The sequence below is a fragment of the Dendropsophus ebraccatus genome, chromosome 9 (assembly GCF_027789765.1).
Source record: "Dendropsophus ebraccatus isolate aDenEbr1 chromosome 9, aDenEbr1.pat, whole genome shotgun sequence".
NCBI classification, from domain to species: domain Eukaryota; kingdom Metazoa; phylum Chordata; class Amphibia; order Anura; family Hylidae; genus Dendropsophus; species Dendropsophus ebraccatus.
In genome coordinates, this window is record NC_091462.1 from 70,215,832 (window position 1) to 70,234,809 (window position 18,978).

At 42.3% G+C, this 18,978-nt stretch overlaps 1 protein-coding gene across 3 annotated transcripts in view; it reads left to right on the plus strand.

Moving 5' to 3' along the window:
- Positions 1 to 18,978, plus strand: part of DNAH7 (dynein axonemal heavy chain 7) — a 262,909-nt gene that overhangs the window by 38,803 nt on the left and 205,128 nt on the right. For all 3 annotated transcript variants that reach the window (XM_069983597.1, XM_069983598.1, XM_069983599.1), the window contains 4 exons: positions 10,617 to 10,689; positions 12,125 to 12,250; positions 12,807 to 12,926; positions 15,948 to 16,131. In XM_069983597.1, coding sequence (XP_069839698.1) covers positions 10,617 to 10,689; positions 12,125 to 12,250; positions 12,807 to 12,926; positions 15,948 to 16,131 — 503 coding nt within the window. The remainder of the gene's footprint in view (positions 1 to 10,616; positions 10,690 to 12,124; positions 12,251 to 12,806; positions 12,927 to 15,947; positions 16,132 to 18,978) is intronic.

Consider the following 18,978-nt stretch of genomic DNA (forward strand, 5'->3'; position numbering starts at 1 on the left):
CCCTATCCTTTGTGCTTTATATATCATGTGAAATAACCACTTCCGGGGTATCGGCGCATGTCATGGGAGGGCCGGAAATCACGTCATGTTCTCCGGGCACTCATCGCTGGAACGCACATCCATGGCGTGGAACGCACATGGACATGCGCACAGCGATTCAGAGGCCGGCCAGAACTGACGTCCTTGCCCTGAATCCCAGGGCATGCGCACAGCCGCAAATGGGGACTTAGAAAAAATTAAGACACTCTGAATTCTCTCGTCTATGGGGGGCCTGTTAGCGCTAAACAGAAAAACGGGTAGTGTGATCATTCTAATATGACTATTACTAAATATAAAGTGACAATGTGCACAATGTAAAATTTCATAACCACACAATGTATAAATTAATCATATACAGTGTACCAAAAACAATAATTATTTAGTGCATCAATCGAGAAAACATGAATCAATAAAAATATAAAAAGTACCACAATAAATTACATAAATGTACATAAATGTGCATACATGTACATATATTACAGTGCAAATATAATAAACAACACAAAACCAATTCAAGTGCATTTATATACAATAATACATACTAAAGTGCATTGTGACAAGTTTACATAATTACATTATATTATACATCTCACATCCTCCCCGTGATTCAAGCCGTTGCCCATCCTACAACAAGAGATTTTCTCAATGTCTTGCAGATGTTGTAAATCTCCACAATACTTGTCCCTCATATCTTGCCGCTATACCAATCACATATTTTAACTTGATCCCCGTCATCATATATTTAACTAAAATGTACAAACATAAAAATAAAGTTTAAAAATTACATACTAAACACAAAAGACAAAAATAAGATCTACAGGATAAAACTAATGATCATAAAAAAGGAGCAAAGCTCTGTTGTTCATTCAACCCTCTCGGGGTTAACGTCCCCAGTGTAGAAATCCACCGACATTCCTTCTGGGCAAGGATTTTTCCCACGTTACCACCTCTAATCCCTCCTTCAACTTTTTCTATACCCCTGACACGGAAAGTTTTTGGATCACAGTCATGGTACAATTTGAAGTGACGAGGGATCGTTGTCAATTGCATCTCATCCTCCACCTCATGTTCCCTCACTCTTATTTTCAATTCTCTAGATGTTAAACCAATATATATCTTCCCACATCCACATGTGGCATAATAGACCACCATGCGACTACTGCAAGAGATACAATCCCTAATCTTAAATTCTCTCAGACCATCCGCTGTTGCGAATGTACTTGCTCTATCTATATTTTCACAGGCTTTACACCCACCACATGGAAAACATCCACCCTTTACCTTCATATTACAACCAAAGGGATTTGCTGGTTTTGGAGTGTATTGACTCCTCACCAGCAAATCCTTGAGGTTTTTACCCCTCCTTGCTGTCATGAGGGGATTTTCAGACAATTTTCTAGCTAAGATGGGATCTGTTTGTAAAACAGCCCAGTGTTTGGAAATAGCCTTCCACATCTCTTCCCACTCAGAATTAAATTTAGAGATGAATCTAATTCCATCATCACAAGGTTTCTGTTTTTTAGTTGTTTGTAGCAGTTGTTGGCGTTGTGTATTTCTGGCCCGTACATACCCAGAGTTTATAATTTTCCTCCCATAGCCTCTTTCCTTAAATCTTATCTTTAAATCACTACACTGTTTCTCAAACTGTGTTTCTGAGGAGCAAGTTCTCCTCATCCGTAAGAACTGTCCAGTTGGGACAGCCCGTACTGTAGATGGTACATGGGCAGAAGAGGCATGCAGGAGAGCATTCACAGACGTCGTCTTACGATAGACATCCGTCTCCAAATGTCCGTCAGCACCTCTCTCAATAAGTATGTCCAAAAATTCCATTTTACGGGCACTCGCCTTATATGTCAGTTTAATGTTAAATTCATTCGAATTTAATTGCATCATAAAATCTTTTAGCTGGGACTCCGACCCCTGCCAAATAAACAAAACATTATCGATGTACCTGAGCCAGCACTGCACATGGGGAGCGGCGCCAGCACCCCCGCATTGAAATACCAACCTCTCCCAGTACCCCAGGAAGAGGTTAGCATACGAGGGCGCGCACGCCGCCCCCATGGCCGTGCCCCGCTGCTGTAAATAAAAATTCTCACAAAAAACAAAAAAATTATGTGTGAGAACAAAATTAAGTAACTCCAAAATCAACCGGCAGGTGTCGGAGTCCCAGCTACTTGTGTTCAGAAAAAATTCAACTGCTTTCAGACCGTCCCTGTGGTCAATACACGTGTATAGGGACTCTACGTCCGCTGTGACTATTAACATTTCAGTATCCAGAAAGATCCCATCAACCCTTACCAGGGCGTCCGTCGTATCTTTTAAAAAGGATGGTAAAGTTTCAACTAAAGGTTTTAAATAAAAATCAATAAATTTACAGATCGGATCACAAAGTCCGTCTATCCCAGATACGATGGGGCGCCCTGGAGGGTTGAGGGGATCTTTATGGATCTTGGGAAGTAGATAAAAGGTGGGTACCTGTGGATATTCTCTGAATAAACCATCAAAAACTTTTTTAGGGATTATGCCTTCATCTAATGCTTTCTGTAAAATTTTAAATAATTCCTCAGAAAAAGCTGACAAAGGATTAAATGTCAACTTTTTGTATGTTGTTCTTTCTCGCAGCTGGCGCATGGCCTTCTTTTCATATTTGTCTGAGGGCCATACGACAACATTACCCCCCTTGTCCGCCGCCTTGAAGACCACATCATCAAATGTCTGTAGCTCTCTCAAGGCGCGGCGCTGTAGGGGGGCAAGGTTGTCGTTCCTCCGTGTCATGGAGATTTGTTTAAATTCACTCTCCACTAAACGTGTGAAGATCTCAATTTGAGGACAAATTGTCAGGGGCGGAAATGACTTGGATTTCGGAACAATGGCCGCAGGAAACCTACCTTGGTCCTGTCCCATTTGTTCCTGTAGTAGGTCTTCCAAGGTTCTTAATGCATCCCTTTCTAAAATTTCCAGATCACTTAACCCGATTTCCCCTTTAGAGTGGAGTTTCATTAGGAGTAGTTTTCTTGAAAAAAGATGCAGGTCTTTCAAGGCTGTGAAAAAATCAAATTGATTAGTTGGAGAGAATGTTAGCCCTATCGATAGTACCTCATTTTGGGCTGGAGTGAGATTCCGGGAAGATAAATTAATTACCTCTAACATATTTTTTGCATGTCTCCCTGTACGTGGGAAGCTTAGTGATTTCCTTTTCACACTGCGACTTCGCACCACCCTTGTATAGCTTGAGTCCAGTAAGCCATCATTTGGGATTCCATTCCCTCTAGCTTCCCATAACCTTGGTCTCTCCTCCACAGAATTCCTGGATGTGGTGGAGCGTGAGCGGGAACGGGACCGTGTAAATGATCTGGACCTTTCTCGTCCCTGTCTCCACTTATATACTTTATTTTGTTGTAAATCAATAATATCCCTTTGGAATTTTTTTGACTTTATGGCACGGACTTCCTTCTCCCACTTCTGGAAATCATCTTCCAGTTCTTCACTTAGTTTGGCAACTATTTCAGGGGAACATATCTCACCAATCTTATTTTGTAAGCGATCTGCATCTTTTTCCAATTCTCCCAATGTTGTTTGATTATGTTGTATTAACAATTCCATAAATCCTTTTGAACATGTATTAGCAAGTTCTTCCCATTTCTTTTTAAAAACCTCATCCTCAATCGGGAATGCTGGGAATACTTGAATCCTTAGCCCTCTTGGAACCAGACCCATGGACACATAATTCTCCAAGAAGGCCCGGTTCCACCAGATTTTAGTTCTCTTACTGAGTACATTTTTAAGTTCTTTTATCAATTCTTTACTTTCAAGATCATCAGTATCACCATTAAATTCTCCCTTAAACACGTCATTAATTTGTGTGAGCCACGACTGATCCCGGGCCCGAAAATCCATGGTGGACTTGGAACTACTTGCTGTGAAAACACAAAATACAATAATTAGAAACAGACGTTCCAATGGGTATCAGCAATAAATTGTCAACAAGGGGTCTATTCCTTTACCCCTGTATCCTTATTAACCCAATAAAAAATCTCCAATAAAAAAGCCTATTTTATAAGACATATATTATACAAGAAAAGCAAAAACAAGGCTTTCAGCTGAAATTCATAGTTTTATTTTCACATAAAAGTTAAAAACCACATATATCACATAAAAACAAGTTTGCAAAAGGTTATGAAAAAATGGCGTCCTACAAACACACTGCTTTTAATCATGGAGTATATAAGGTAAGATTCCCTACTGTCTGGAGTCAATATGTGTCTTACTGTCTCTAATGCATCGTAGCGGGCCTCCCAACATTGGACTAAAAATTAATTCTGGCCGCTATCTATAAACACATCTTAGCCGATCATATTGACTTACCCATGGCAGTGTGGTAGTGCTTGACCCCTACGCACGTTTCGCGTGGCTACGCTTCCTCAGGGGGCGTGTCTATTACCCTATCCTTTGTGCTTTATATATCATGTGAAATAACCACTTCCGGGGTATCGGCGCATGTCATGGGAGGGCCGGAAATGACGTCATGTTCTCCCGGCACTCATCGCTGGAACGCACATCCATGGCGTGGAACACACATGGACATGCGCACAGCGATTCAGAGGCCGGCCAGAGCTGACGTCCTTGCCCTGAATCCCAATTAAATTAAGACACTCTGAATTCTCTTGTCTATGGGGGGCCTGTTAGCGCTAAACAGAAAAACGGGTAGTGTGATCATTCTAATATGACTATTACTAAATATAAAGTGACAATGTGCACAATGTAAAATTTCATAACCACACAATGTATAAATTAATCATATACAGTGTACCAAAAACAATAATTATTTAGTGCATCAATCGAGAAAACATGAATCAATAAAAATATAAAAAGTACCACAATAAATTACATAAATGTACATAAATGTGCATACATGTACATATATTACAGTGCAAATATAATAAACAACACAAAACCAATTCAAGTGCATTTATATACAATAATACATACTAAAGTGCATTGTGACAAGTTTACATAATTACATTATATTATACATCTCACATCCTCCCCGTGATTCAAGCCGCTGCCCATCCTATAACAAGAGATTTTTTCAATGTCTTGCAGATGTTGTAAATCTCCACAATACTTGTCCCTCATATCTTGCCGCTATACCAATCACATATTTTAACTTGATCCCCGTCATCATATATTTAACTAAAATGTACAAACATAAAAATAAAGTTTAAAAATTACATATTAAACACAAAAGACGAAAATAGGATCTACAGGATAAAACTAATGATCATGAAAAAGGAGCAAAGCTCTGTTGTTCATTCAACCCTCTCGGGGTTAACGTCCCCAGTGTAGAAATCCACCGACATTCCTTCTGGGCAAGAGCTTTATCCAAGTTCAGTAGCCCCCTTTAATCAAATGCAGATCGTTCAGGTTCGGATCGACTCGAACCCGAACCCGGTTCGCTCATCTCTAAAAAACATGTACTGTGGTACCTTGGTTTAAGAGTTACTTGGATTAAGAGCATTTTGCAAGAAGAGCTCACAGTTTTTCAAAATTGTAACTTGGTTTAATAGCATCGCTTTAGTTTAAGAGTTCCCTGTGCTGGGCGTGGGCAGGAGTGGGGGAGGGGCATGGTCTGCATAACGTGGTATACAGCACTGTACTCTAAACAGGAAGTCTCCCTCACCTTCTAAATCATAACAGATCCACTTCAGGCTGGGGCTTACATCAGGGGACAGGACTGTGGAGGTAATCTCTTTATAGCTGTAATCCCTCTCTCCCTGGACAGAGAGCGCTGCATTTATGTGCCCACATCTTCCCTGCTCATTCCTTCATGCTCCCAACGGTCTGTCAGCCCTTGTGTTTTCTATCCTCTCTATTCCAGCTATAGTGTGCCTGCACTCACACTCAGCTATACACATTGCTGCTTTAATCTGCCTACACTTACACTCAGCTGTATAGGCTGCTGTATATAAAGTTTCTGTCTCTGTCCTGCTGCACAGCTCTCTGATTCTCACTTCCTGGTCCATACTGAACACACACCCCCTTCCACACTGCAGTCATGTGACCACACAGACCTCTGACAGCAGCCCTGCTTCTCTATTCTAGCTTGTTGTACTACGCTACTGCATTGTGGGTTTCTGCATTTCCATTCTGTATCTACAAACTGCTGCTGTTTTTTCAGGTTTATGTACAAAGTATACATTTTACTCCATTTTAGTCATTATTTTTGGGGTGTGGAACCAATTGTCTGCATATCAGTGATTTCTAATGGGATATTTTGCTCTTTTTTAAGAGTGGATTTGGATTACAAGCACAGTCCTGGAACAAATTCTGCTCGTAATCCAAGGCACCACTATATATAGTTTTAATCTCTTACTGACTGTCGATATACTTATTCTAGCCCGTCGGCTTTTTACATTGGGCATCGATTAAGCTGTCCGGGCATGATGGGAGTTGTGGTTTTGCAACAGCTGGAGGGCTGTCGTTTGGAGACCCATGCTTTACACGTAAAGCATTTGTTGCAGGAGATGGGTGTATACACCCCAGTCAGCCAGGATCTCCATCAGATGCGCCTCCATGGCAGCCTGGGGGCCTTGATGCCTGACAGACCTGAAATGTGTTGGCAGGCTTAATACAAGCTGTAATACCCTGAACTAGCTCACTAGATCACATTAAAAAACAAACAAACATATATTAGGTATGGCCGTCTCCTAAACGACCTGAACAATACAATTATTTCATTATTTATCTCGAACCGTGAATGCTGTAAACAAAAAAAGATAAAGAAACGTTAGAGTTCCTGTATTTTATTAATCTGCTCCCACAAAACGGTAAAAATAAAAAATAGTTATACACATTGCAAAATAGTACTGTTAAAAAGTACAACTTCTCTCTAAAAAAATAATCATGTTGATAGAAAAATAGAAAGGCTACACCGCTTGGAAGACAACTATGGGGGGAAAAAAAAACTTGGTCATTAACCCCTTAATTCCCCATTACTTAACTTGTAAGGGGGGTTCAGAAAGGGTTTGCAACAGGACCCCGCTCTGAACGGCGCCGCTACCGGCTGCTATTAGCAGCCAGGAAGTACCTCTATTAGCCAACACGGACCCCTCGCCGTGCTGACTAATTAAGCATCTAAATGCAGCTGTCAAACCTGACAGCTGCATCTAAATTCGCTGTAAGGCAAGTCCCTTTTGTCTAGTGGGTCGAATCTCCGTTCTACTGCCCGGGCTGGGCCTCAGCGTTGCAATGACACTGATCCTGGCTCAGCAATACATTTCTGTGGGCTCCAACAGCCCAAAGCAAGGTATCACTGATCTCATTGATCAGTGCTGTATATATATACAGCATTGATCTCTATGAGAGATCAGTGCTGTGTTTATAGAAGTCCGACAGTGGCACTTGTAGTTACTGTGAAAAAAAAAAAATATCACAGATCATACAGTGAGCTGTGAAAGCTACTTAACATCATAATACACTTCAGCTGCTGCAGAACATCATGCTACACATCATCTGATCTAGAACATACTAGACTTCAGCTGCTGCAGAACCTCATAGTACAACTCAGCTGCTGCAGAACCTCATACTACACCTCAGCTGCTGCAGAACCTCATACTACACCTCAGCTGTTGCAGAACCCCATACTACACCTCTGCTGCTGCAGAACCTCATACTACACCTTAGCTGCTGCAGAACCCTGTACTACACCTCAGTTGCTGAATAACATCATACTAGACCTCAGCTGTAGCAGAACCTTATAATATACCTCATCTGCTGCAGAACCCCATACTACACCTCAGCTGCTGCATAATATCATACTACACTTCACTGCTACATAAAGGTATGTACACACTGCTTAAAACAGATGGAAACTCTTGTCGCATAATCAGCCGCTCGCGGAACTTGATCATTCTTTGGACGGAGGAAGGAATCCGCCCGTGCATAGAATGGAGTCTAGGACACGGGCGGAAATGCGCCCGCCCGCCGCTGTCCGCGAGCGGCAGATTATGCAACAGAGTTTCCGTCACTTTTCAGTAGTGAGCACATACCCTAACATCATACTACACCTCAGCTGCTTCAGAACCCCATACTACACCTCAGCTGCTGCAGAACCCGATACTACACCTCAGCTGCTACAGAACCCCATACTACACCTCAGCTGCTGCAGAACCCGATACTACACCTCAGCTGCTACAGAACCCCATACTACACCTCAGCTGCTGCAGATCATTGTGTTACATCTCAGCTACTGCAGAACCTTATCATATAGCTCAGCTGCTGCAGAAGATCATTCTAGACCTAAGCTGCTGCTGGGCATCATACTAGACCTCAGCTCCTGCAAAACCCCATAAGACACCTCAGTTACTTCAGAACCTCATACTTCACCTCCGCTGCTGCACAACATCACAATACACCTCAGCTGCTGCAGAACCCCATACTATACACCTCAGCTGCTGCAGAACCTCATACTACACCTTGGCTGCTGCAAAACTAATACTACACCTTAGCTGCTGCTGCAGAACATTATCCTACACCTCAGCTGCTGGAGAACATCAAACTACATCTTATCTGCTGCAGAACCTCATACTATACACCTCAGCTGCTGCAGAATCTAGCTTAAGGCGCAAGGCCAGTTGATTGTCTGTCCTGTTTGTGCCCGGAAGCCACTCCACATCTCAGTGCCAGGCGAAACAGGCTTCAAGAAAATGGCTTTAACACCCTCCCACATTCAGATTAGGATGTGTACTGCGCAGTACAGTGAACCAGGTTGGACTCCGTCGATTCACTTCAATACTATGGGGGTGTCGTATAGCGTCTGTGCATGTATCGCGCAATGACATCGTACACAAACTCTATTGAACATGGCAGCCCCCTGTGCAGGCATCACACTGCTTTAACATAGTGATGCCACACGTAAAAATAAAAATAAAATTACCTAAATCACAAATTTAGCAAAATGACATTTTATAATAAAATAAAAAGTGACATATTCCCTTTAAAATAATGTACACTGATGCTCAAAAACACTTCAAAAATATAACTGCAAGTAAATCAAACTTCTGTGAAATCAAACTGTACACTTAGGGTAGCTTCACACGTACTGGATCCGCAGCGGATTTCACGCTACGAGTTTGCAGTGAAATCCGCTGCGGATCCTGGTAGTGTGAAGTTGAATGGGTCACATACCCACAGCAGAATTTTCACTCTGCTGCCAGTATTTGACCCGGCCCCTATAGCCGCCCGCAGCCCCCGGCCCTGAGCATACATTGCCTGCTCGGTGCCGCGGCTGTGTGTGAGGCTTCCGCCTCCCCTCTCTCCCCATCAGCCAATCAGTGCTCCGAGCTGTGGTAAGAAGGTCTGCTGTGTCTGTCAGCGTAGTGTCCAGAGGCTGGAGGTGCTACCAGGACACAGGCCAGTACACCAGGAGATGTGGAGGAGGTCGTAGGAGGGCAACAACCCAGCAGCAGGACCACTACCTGCAAAATGACCTCCAGCAGGCCACAAATGTGCATGTTTTAGAAAGCGACTCCACTAACATGGTATGAGGGCCTGACGTCCGCAGATGGGGGTTGTGCTCACAGCCCAACACTGTGTAGGACGCTTGGCATTTGCCAGAGAACACCAGGATTGGCAAATTTGCCACTGGCACTCTGTGCTCTTCACCAATGAAAGCAGGTTCAAACTGAGCACATGTGACAGACATGACAGAATCTGGAGACGTGAAGAGTAATCTGCTGCCTGCAACATCCTTCAGCATAACCGTTTTGGCAAAGGATCAATAATGGTGTGGGGTGGCATTTCTTTGGAGTGCCGCACAGCCCTCCATGTACTCGCCAGAGGTAGCCTGACTGCCATTAGGTACCGAGATGAGATCCTTAGACCCCTTGTGAGACCGTATGATGGTGCGGTTGGCCCTGGGTTCCTCCTAATGCAAGACAGTGCATTTGGTTGGAGTGTGTCAGCAGTTCCTGCAAGATGAAGGCATTGAAGCCATGGACTGGCCCTCCTGTCCCCTAAGACCTGAATCCGATTGAGCACATCTGGGACATCATGTCTCGCTCTATCCACCAATGTCACATTGCACCACAGACTGTCCAGGAGTTGGCTGATGCTTTAGTCCATGTCTGGGAGGAGATCCCTATCCACAATCTCATCAGGAGCATGCCCAGGCGCTGTAGGGATGTCATACAGGCACGTGGAGGCCACATACAATACTTAGCCTTACAATACAAGCCTTATTTTGACTTGTTTTCAGGACATTACATCAAAGTTGGAACAGCCTGGTGGGTGTTTTCCCACTTTTTGTGACTCCAAAATCCAGGCCTTCATTGGTTAATAAATTTAATTTCCATTGATGATTTTTGTGTGATTTTGTTGTCAGCACATTCAACTTTGTACAGAACAAAGTGTTTAATGAGAATATTTAATTTATTCTGATCTAGGATGTTTTATTTTGGATAGGTTGTTATACTGCACTATATGAACGACATACACAATAGTAATACAAGTTTAATTTACCAATGAAATGCATATTTTATCTTCTCTAAGAAAAATGTTGTTTTTGTTTCTTTTAGTTGACTTTGTTTTAAAAGATCCAAGAGAGAAGAATGAGAAAAAGGAACTCATTCTGGAACCGCATCGTTTAGAGTAAGTTATAGTAAAAACTACTATATAACTGTTCACTGTATAAAATTAATTGACACATAGCAGCCTATCATATGCTAATGCATCCTCTTTTGGTTTACACTGTGTAACTAGGTCAGTAGAACATAAAATAATATACACTGTTTTTTATTATAGTCATACTGTAGCAACCTGTACTGTAAATATGTCAGAAGTTATTGTGATCGATGCATGGGTTATGACCTCTCGAATGCAAATTGAAAAAATTAAAAAAGTTGTTACCTATCCTAGGTAAAATTGGATGAAGGGGTTAACTATAAACTACTAAATATAACTATTGGATATAACATATTACTATTGGAGTGATTATTAAAACCAGGATCACACAACTTTTTATAGACTAAAAATTGTAAACCAACAAAGATTAAGCCGAGTGCACCTAAAAGCTTTTCTGACATTAGCTTATGTTAGGGTGCCTTCACACGTACTGTATCGCTGCGTTTTTATCGCTGCGTTTTTACATGCGCGTTTTGATTTTCACATGATTTTTATGTGAAAATCAAAACTCGCATGTAAAAATTGCACCAAAAACGCAGCGATACGGTACGTGTGAAGCTGCTTTTAAAGGAGAAGTCCGGTGAAAATTTGTATTGTATTGCCCCCCCCAAAAGTTATACAAATCGCCAATATACACTTATTACGGTAAACGCACATAAAGTGCTTTTTTTCCCTGCACTTACTACTGCATCAAGGCTTCACTTCCTGGATAAAATGGTGATGTCACGACCCGACTCCCAGAGCTGTGCGGGCTGTGGCTGCTGGAGAGGATGATGGCAGAGGGACACTGAGGGACACAGGGCACTGGAGGGACACTGAGAATTCCTCTGCCATCATCCTCTCCAGCAGCCACAGCCCGCACAGCTCTGGGAGTCGGGTCGTGACATCACCATGTTATCCAGGAAGTGAAGCCTTGATACAGTAGTAAGTGCAGGGAAAAAAGCACTTTATGTGCATTTCCCATAAGAAGTGTATATTGGTGATTTGTATAACTTTTTGGGGCAATACAATACTTTAATAAAAAATTTCGCCGGACTTCTCCTTTAAATACCCACCATTGTTTCAGTTTTAGGGCCTAAATTACCCCTTACATATTTGTAAATCACTTTATTTACCAAAAATTAACCCTGCCTCTTAAATACTGATGTAAAATCTTAATCACTAGTTGTCTAATTCCCCAGGAAACTGCTGTTTATTGCCTGTTACTAGGCTGAGCCTTCATCTAGTAACAGCTTAGGTGGGGCTTAGCAAGTGCTTTTTGCAGGAGAAACTCATCAAAAGGTTTTTGTTTTAGTGATAGTAATGTTTTAACAGAAAGCAGTGGATTGTTTATTTCTCTTTTACTGTTGTGTTTATGATAAAAAAAAGAACAAAACAATTTTAAATGCTTTTTATGTTACAGATTGGAAGTAGTACCAAAACCCTGGAAGAAGTCATTTTTGGCAAGTTACAACTTTATCAAGGAGAATTTAAACTCGATAAATCCAACAATGGCTGCAGTTTTAGATTTATGGCATTCATCATTTAGGTAAGGTTAGGTAATCATAAAAATCAGTTTTTTTGCTTCTTTATTATGTGTCATAAAGAGAACAGATAACATTAATTGCTATAATGACATATACAATGCACGAGATACATAGCATTTTGGGTCAGTTAAAATTTTTCTCTAAAGGCAGCAAACTGGCTATGATGTTTTTTATGGTATTTTTCCCAAAGTTTCTTCATTAAAGTCGCCAGGAAAATGCATGTACAGAATGACATTAGATAGGAAAATACTTGTCACATTTTAAAACTTTTGCATGTGCATGTGTAGTGAGCCCCTATAGAGTTTAAAGGGGTTCCTTGGAGTTAGGTAGCTTTTTAAATATTGCTGCTGGTATACAGCTGATCCATGACGAGCTGTCATTCTTGAGATGAGTTTATCTTGGAATTGGATTTAGCGGAACACATGGGTTAAATGTGGTATACAGTTCCATATGCAGCCAAATGTACTGAACTATGTGATCACCAATAGGGTACAGTTTTTGTGCTTTTCTTTGTTTTAATTGTTAGCTTTTAACCTTTGTCCTTTTTCATTTCCAAAGGCAATTACGTCTTGTTGATATTGATGAATTTCACAACCGTCAGGAGTCAATGGAGCTATCCATCTTCCAAAACCTTGTCATGAGACATATTGATTCTGCCAAGGATAAGTTACTTAAGAAGTAAGGAAGACAAAAATGTTATTGGGTTAAAATGCTAGCCTGTTAGTCCCCTTAGGGACCTGTCACTAGGTGAAGGGAAGGAAACCAGGTGGCTTGCCTATTTGTAGCTGCCTTCTGGTTTCTGGTGATGTTCCACTGTCGAAGCACCTCTTGTTTCTGCAATCAGGCCCCTGCATCTGATGTGCAAGTGAATCGCTGGCCAGCCAATGGGGCAGTGAGTAAACCAGCCTATGACACTGCTTGGTCAGAGTCACAGGCTGCCTGTTAACCCTGCTTGCAGTGGATTGCTGTTTTTATTCCCTGATCGCCACTCATCGATTAATTTCCATATAAGGTGTGTGTGCCTGATCCCAAAAATGGGGGGGGGGCTATGACCGTAAGACAAGCATTGCTGGAAACCAGGAGGCACTAGCAGTTAGCCCAGGCTTAGACACAGACAGCAGTGGGCCCCTGTGCAAAAAATATGCTTAGGCCCCCATAACTTAATTGTACCGACACCCTTTTGCCTTAAAGTGAATGTACCATCAAGCCAGGGCTAAAGCACTGGAGGAGGGCCGACCCACCCCCATTGGGAGGAAACCCCAGCCCCTCTATGACACGGCTCCATTAGAATCAATGGAGCCGTATCATAGAGGGGTGGGTTGGCTCGCCTCCAGTGCTTCAGCCCTGGCCTGATGGTACATTCACTTTAAAAGCACACACACAGATGAATATTTTCACTCAAATCCCAGCATATGCTATGGGCTGCAGACTGTCAGTCCATGTTGGGAGTTGTAGATGTCTGGGGGCTCGGTGGGTGGAAGTGATGTCAGAAAAGCACTTTTTGGGGGATATAAGAAACATATAATGTTAACATATTTTCCCCATACATATCACCATAGTGTCACATTGTTAGTCATCAAATCCAGTAAACTAAGACCAATATTACCAGTAATACCAGTACATAAGAAACAAATATTATCACTACACTTTCACCACATAGTGTCTAATTCCACCACTTAATAATACCACCATACCATTGCCACCACATTACTAATTAAAATGCACTATACAAACATCAGTATCCCCTCCTTACACTGACCCATATAGAGATAGAAACCCACAGTAAACAGGCTCTGCAGACCTTATAAGTGATTACAAAGCAGTTACATCCAGTGACTCCCAGGGGATGTCTTATACAAGTGACTAGGTGACCAATGGTAAACAGGCTCTGCAGACCTTATAAGTGATTACAGTGCAATTACATCCATTGACGTCTTATATACGTGACTCACAGGGGACGTCTTGTTGGAGTTACTCACTTTTCTTTTGGCTAGTCATTATGAACACTTCTCCTAACTACAACTTGTTTCCGTAGGACCTGCCAGACAAACATTTTTTTTCTTCACTCCAGCACCATCCTCATCTCTATACAGAATCCCTATCTGTGTTGCTTCACATTGGGACAGTGCCTACTTTGTGCTCCCAAATGTGGACCCTCAAATAGTACTGAGGCCCTTTTTTTCCATTGCAAAAAAGAAAGACCATCCTCTATGCCTTCATATAGAAAATAGGCCCCTGCGTGCATCCATATAATAGTGAGGCCTTCCTGTGCAGGTATCCCTCCTATAGGTAGTTTCCCTAGTAGTAGGAGTAGTAAGCCTCCCCAGTATGTAGAATTCCCCATGTAGGTAATTCCCCTTGGTTGTTCCCACCCCACTACGCTTCCTCTCGAAGGTAAACTTCATGGCAGTTACCCCTACTATGTAGTATCTCCCAATAAAGTAGGGCCCCCTCCATAGGTAGTACCCCCTGTTAATTCCCGCCAACCGACCAGATAGCATCCCCAATGTTAAGTATCTTTGTTAATAGTTATACCTCCCCCTCCATATTATGCACCTCCCTTAGTAGATCCCCCCTCTCCTTGTAGGCATGCACCCCAGTGTCCTCCAGTGTCTTCTCTCCCTGCTCTGCATGAATGAGTGACTGGAGGGGAAAGCTGCCTCCTGTGACTGGAGGTACAATGCTGCTTCCAACAACAGGAGTACTTGGCAGGGCGCAGAGCTAATAGCTCCTCACTCTTTCAATCACAGTACTGCATTTAACTGTGATCGCCTATCAGGAACGAGTGTAGTTAAAGAGCCACTTGCAGAACCCTGTGCCTTGAATGGCCTGGTGTTGGAAGTGACGCTGTCACTGAGGACCCATTCTAGCTGAGGGCCCACTGGATTCCAAGCCTGGTGGGCCCCTGCACCTCCCTGGGCCCCTGTGCAAATGCAATATGTTTGCCCCTAGGTGAGCCTTCTGGTTTCCTTACATTCACATAGTGACAGGTCCTCTTACACTCGGTCATGAGTGTCTAACATATTTAGGAGTGTGGTACATAAATATGTGACTTTGTTCATGCTGTATATAAACATATAGTGAGTTATTTAGTTTTTTAAATGTATGGTGAATATTCACTGGTTTGCGCTGTCCTAAAAAACGGAAAATAATATTTAGGCTATGTTCACACTACGTATAAGTACAGCCGTTGTTGCCATCGGCAACAACGGTCATACTTTATGCGCCTGTGAACATTGCCTGTTTCTTAATGGGATCCCGGCCGGAGCTTATACACATCGTATACGCTCCGGTCGGGATCCGTGCGGCGCCGCAAATAACTGACATGTCAGTTTTCTGCGGCCGCAATTCAATGAATTGCGGCCGTAGGAAACCCTGTCAGTTCACACAGTGAAGCGAGCGGCTCCGGAAGCTCTAATGTGGGCGCGTGCTGATGGGCCCGCATCAGAGCTCTGCGGCCGAAAGATCATCCGGCCGGTACATAAGTACTGGCCGGGATGATCCGGGTAGAGACCAGCCCTTCCGTGACCCGTCCGGGGTCACGGAATGGCCGGTCTCTTACTGTGTGTGAACATAGCCTTAAGCTGAAATGTGCATTATTTTTTTGCATAATTTTGCATAAATACAGGGTGCTCTGGTGCAAAATGATATTTTTGTGTAATAGAGAATGATGGTATTACAATTGCTCTATTTCCACAGATGGTTTCCAGAAATTCAGAATATCTATTACCAAGGAAACAAGAGAAAGCAAATTCCCAGTAACGGCAACTATAAGAAACTTGAATCTTTCTTTAATTGTGCTGCTACACTAATGACAGAACAGCTGCAGAGCCTCGCTCTACTATCCATGCAGGACTATACAGATCTAATTGTACAACCACCAGTGAGTACAACCATTACATAATTATTACTATTCTATCATACTGCACGCTATAGTCATATATCACTTTATTAATGTAATCTAATTACTACTAAATTACCATTGGTGTTTACATTAAACATAAACACCTTTAAATATGTTTATTATTTCAAAAGTGCCTTGTTTTTTTTTTTTATTTCTGGAGAATTTTTAAAGCAGAGTTCCAATGAAACCTCTCCTGTTCTGCTAATTACAGCAGCTAATTCCATTGTATCAGATTCTAGTTGTGCTTGCAGAACTGGAGGGAGGCAGGCTGTCAGAGAGGTCACTTGTTAGTAAAACCTCTTGCAAGGTTTAATTCACACTGATCTTTTGACAGGATAGAATAATCTGTCAGGCTGTTCTATTCAGTCTTTTTCAGTTCAAAACTTAGCATCTTGAATGTATTCCATTATTGCATGGTAATAATTAAAGGAGAAGTCCAGCCTCAGGGTTTTTTTTTGGAATAGCAGGGCTATCTGACCGACCCTGGGACCCCCGCTGGGCTCCACTATTTCCTCTGCTGCCAACTTCACAAGCTGGCTGATTGACAGCCTGCCCAGCCAGTGATTGACTGGGGCGGGACCACCGCTACAGTCATTGATTGGCTAAGCGGGGCTGTCCGTCAGACGGGACAGCATCAGACGTCATCACAACTCGGGGGAAAATGGCTTCTGTTATGTAGTTGTTCCCTTTCATTTTCTCCCTGCTCTTGCCGGAATTTTTTTTTTCAAAAATAAGAATCTCTGGACTTCTCCTTTAATAATAATTTCTTAGGCCATGTTCATACAAAGTATGTTTAGCATAAATCATGGCCCGCATCCGAATTCACCAGAAATGAAGACCATCCGGCCAGTACTGCAGTACCAGCCGGGGTTAGCTTCAGTAACACTGGCCGTTCTGTGACACGGCCGGGTCACAGAACGGCCAGTGTTATACGCAATGTGAACATATCCTTAATTTGTATGGCACCAATGTATTCACAGCACATTACATAGCTTATAAGTGTATTGTATATACTGTAGGTATTTATGTTGAGGTAGAAGCAAAACATACAGTGGAGGACAATCCCCATAAAATGTATGATGAAACTAAAAATATATTATTTGTGGAGTAAAACTGAAAAAAGGACAATTTTGAGAGTGCACTTACCCTTAAAAAAGTTTCTTTATTTCATCAGTTCAGTATATAAAATCTGTTGCCTAAATATGCCTAATGGTGTGTTTACATAGAGAAATTTATCTGATAGATTTTTAAAGCCAAAGCCAGGAATGGACTATGAACAAGGAACAGGTCTAGAGGAAAGACTGAGATTTCTCCTCTGCTCAAATCCATTCCTGCTTTTGGCTTCAAAAATCTGTCAGCCTTTTGCTTCATCAATCTTTGTAAACCCAACATAAAATTGCCCTATTCTGACTCCTAGAACTTTCGAACAACTGGGAAATTCTTGAATTTCTCAGCAAATTTGTGAATAAGGGGATCCCATCTAATGCATACCATACCATACCATATAGTTACTTAATACAGCATATTTACATTCTATTTATGCAGTTTTTCGTTTACAATAGCAAAACTGAAATGAAAATATACTACAAACATAAGAATATACGATTTCATTCATAAACTTACCGGCAATTGTGAATTGCCGGTAAATTTGTGAGTAAAATTGCCAGGTGTAAATCAATTAGGATGTGTAATAGGCTAATTGACTGTAATAGACAGTAATCCAAACAATTGCTTGTTAATCAATACAGCAATTAGAACCCTGATAAGTTATCAGTGATGCTGTTTATTGCAGTCAAAGGGGTTGGCCACTTTATAGTAAAATTGTTCAGTGTACAGTATTAGTAATTGTACTCACAGCACTTACTGACAGCAGCTCCCTGTGTGCCCCATAGAGCTGTTTTCAGGCTGCCCTGCTTTGTGGTGAGTCTGTCCATAAGATGGCCAACATGATTATCGGTGAAGTCTCTCTCCATCACAAATATAACCATAACTCTCATTATCCACATCCATATGTCTCCTAATGTGATGAACCTGACGGGAATTAGTAGCAGGCAGAAGGCACATTGCACTGGAGCAGTCATTAATATACTGTATAATGGCATAATGTTAGTACAGACACTGTAATTGTGCACAGTAGTGATTAGTGTACCATACAGCACAGCGGTAAGGACTATGTCATGCGGTACTTAGTACCCACTCCCCCTGCACATATGTGTGATCACTATAATCGATAATAAGACGGACGGGTTATTACACTGTAATATGGGATAATTAACAATTACTTGGGCTTATAATTTATGAGAGAATAACAAAAAAGGTTGGTAGAGCTTATCAACTTCCTATATATTGCCAACAGTGTCGGACTGGACCACCGGAGGACCGGAGGATCCTCCAGTGGGCCCCTCCTCCACTCCTACTGATCATCCAGCAGCTGGGGCCCCCAGACAGCCATAGAGTGTTGTTGCCTGTCCTCAGTGGGCCCCAGCATCGGACGTGCTACTGCAGGATAAATAGATGGTTTTGCTGTGACTGCCCAATTCTGAGGAGACAGCCCCGACAAAACCGTGTCCTGAATATGTCCCAGGAAGCTTGGCCCCCCCGCAGCGAAAAGCCCCGCCCCTTTCCGGCGTTAGCGATCTCACTGAAGCAGAGCAGGGAGAGGAGTCGCTGGGGGAATGGAGGAACCATACAGGTGAGGTAAGTATAGATTTTTTTTTTTAAATACAGATGCAAGGCTGGAGAATGATGAAGGAGGCTGTAGTATGGTGATGAGGGGCAAAAGGATAAGAGGGGTACTACTATGATGATCAGTATCCTCGGTAAAAC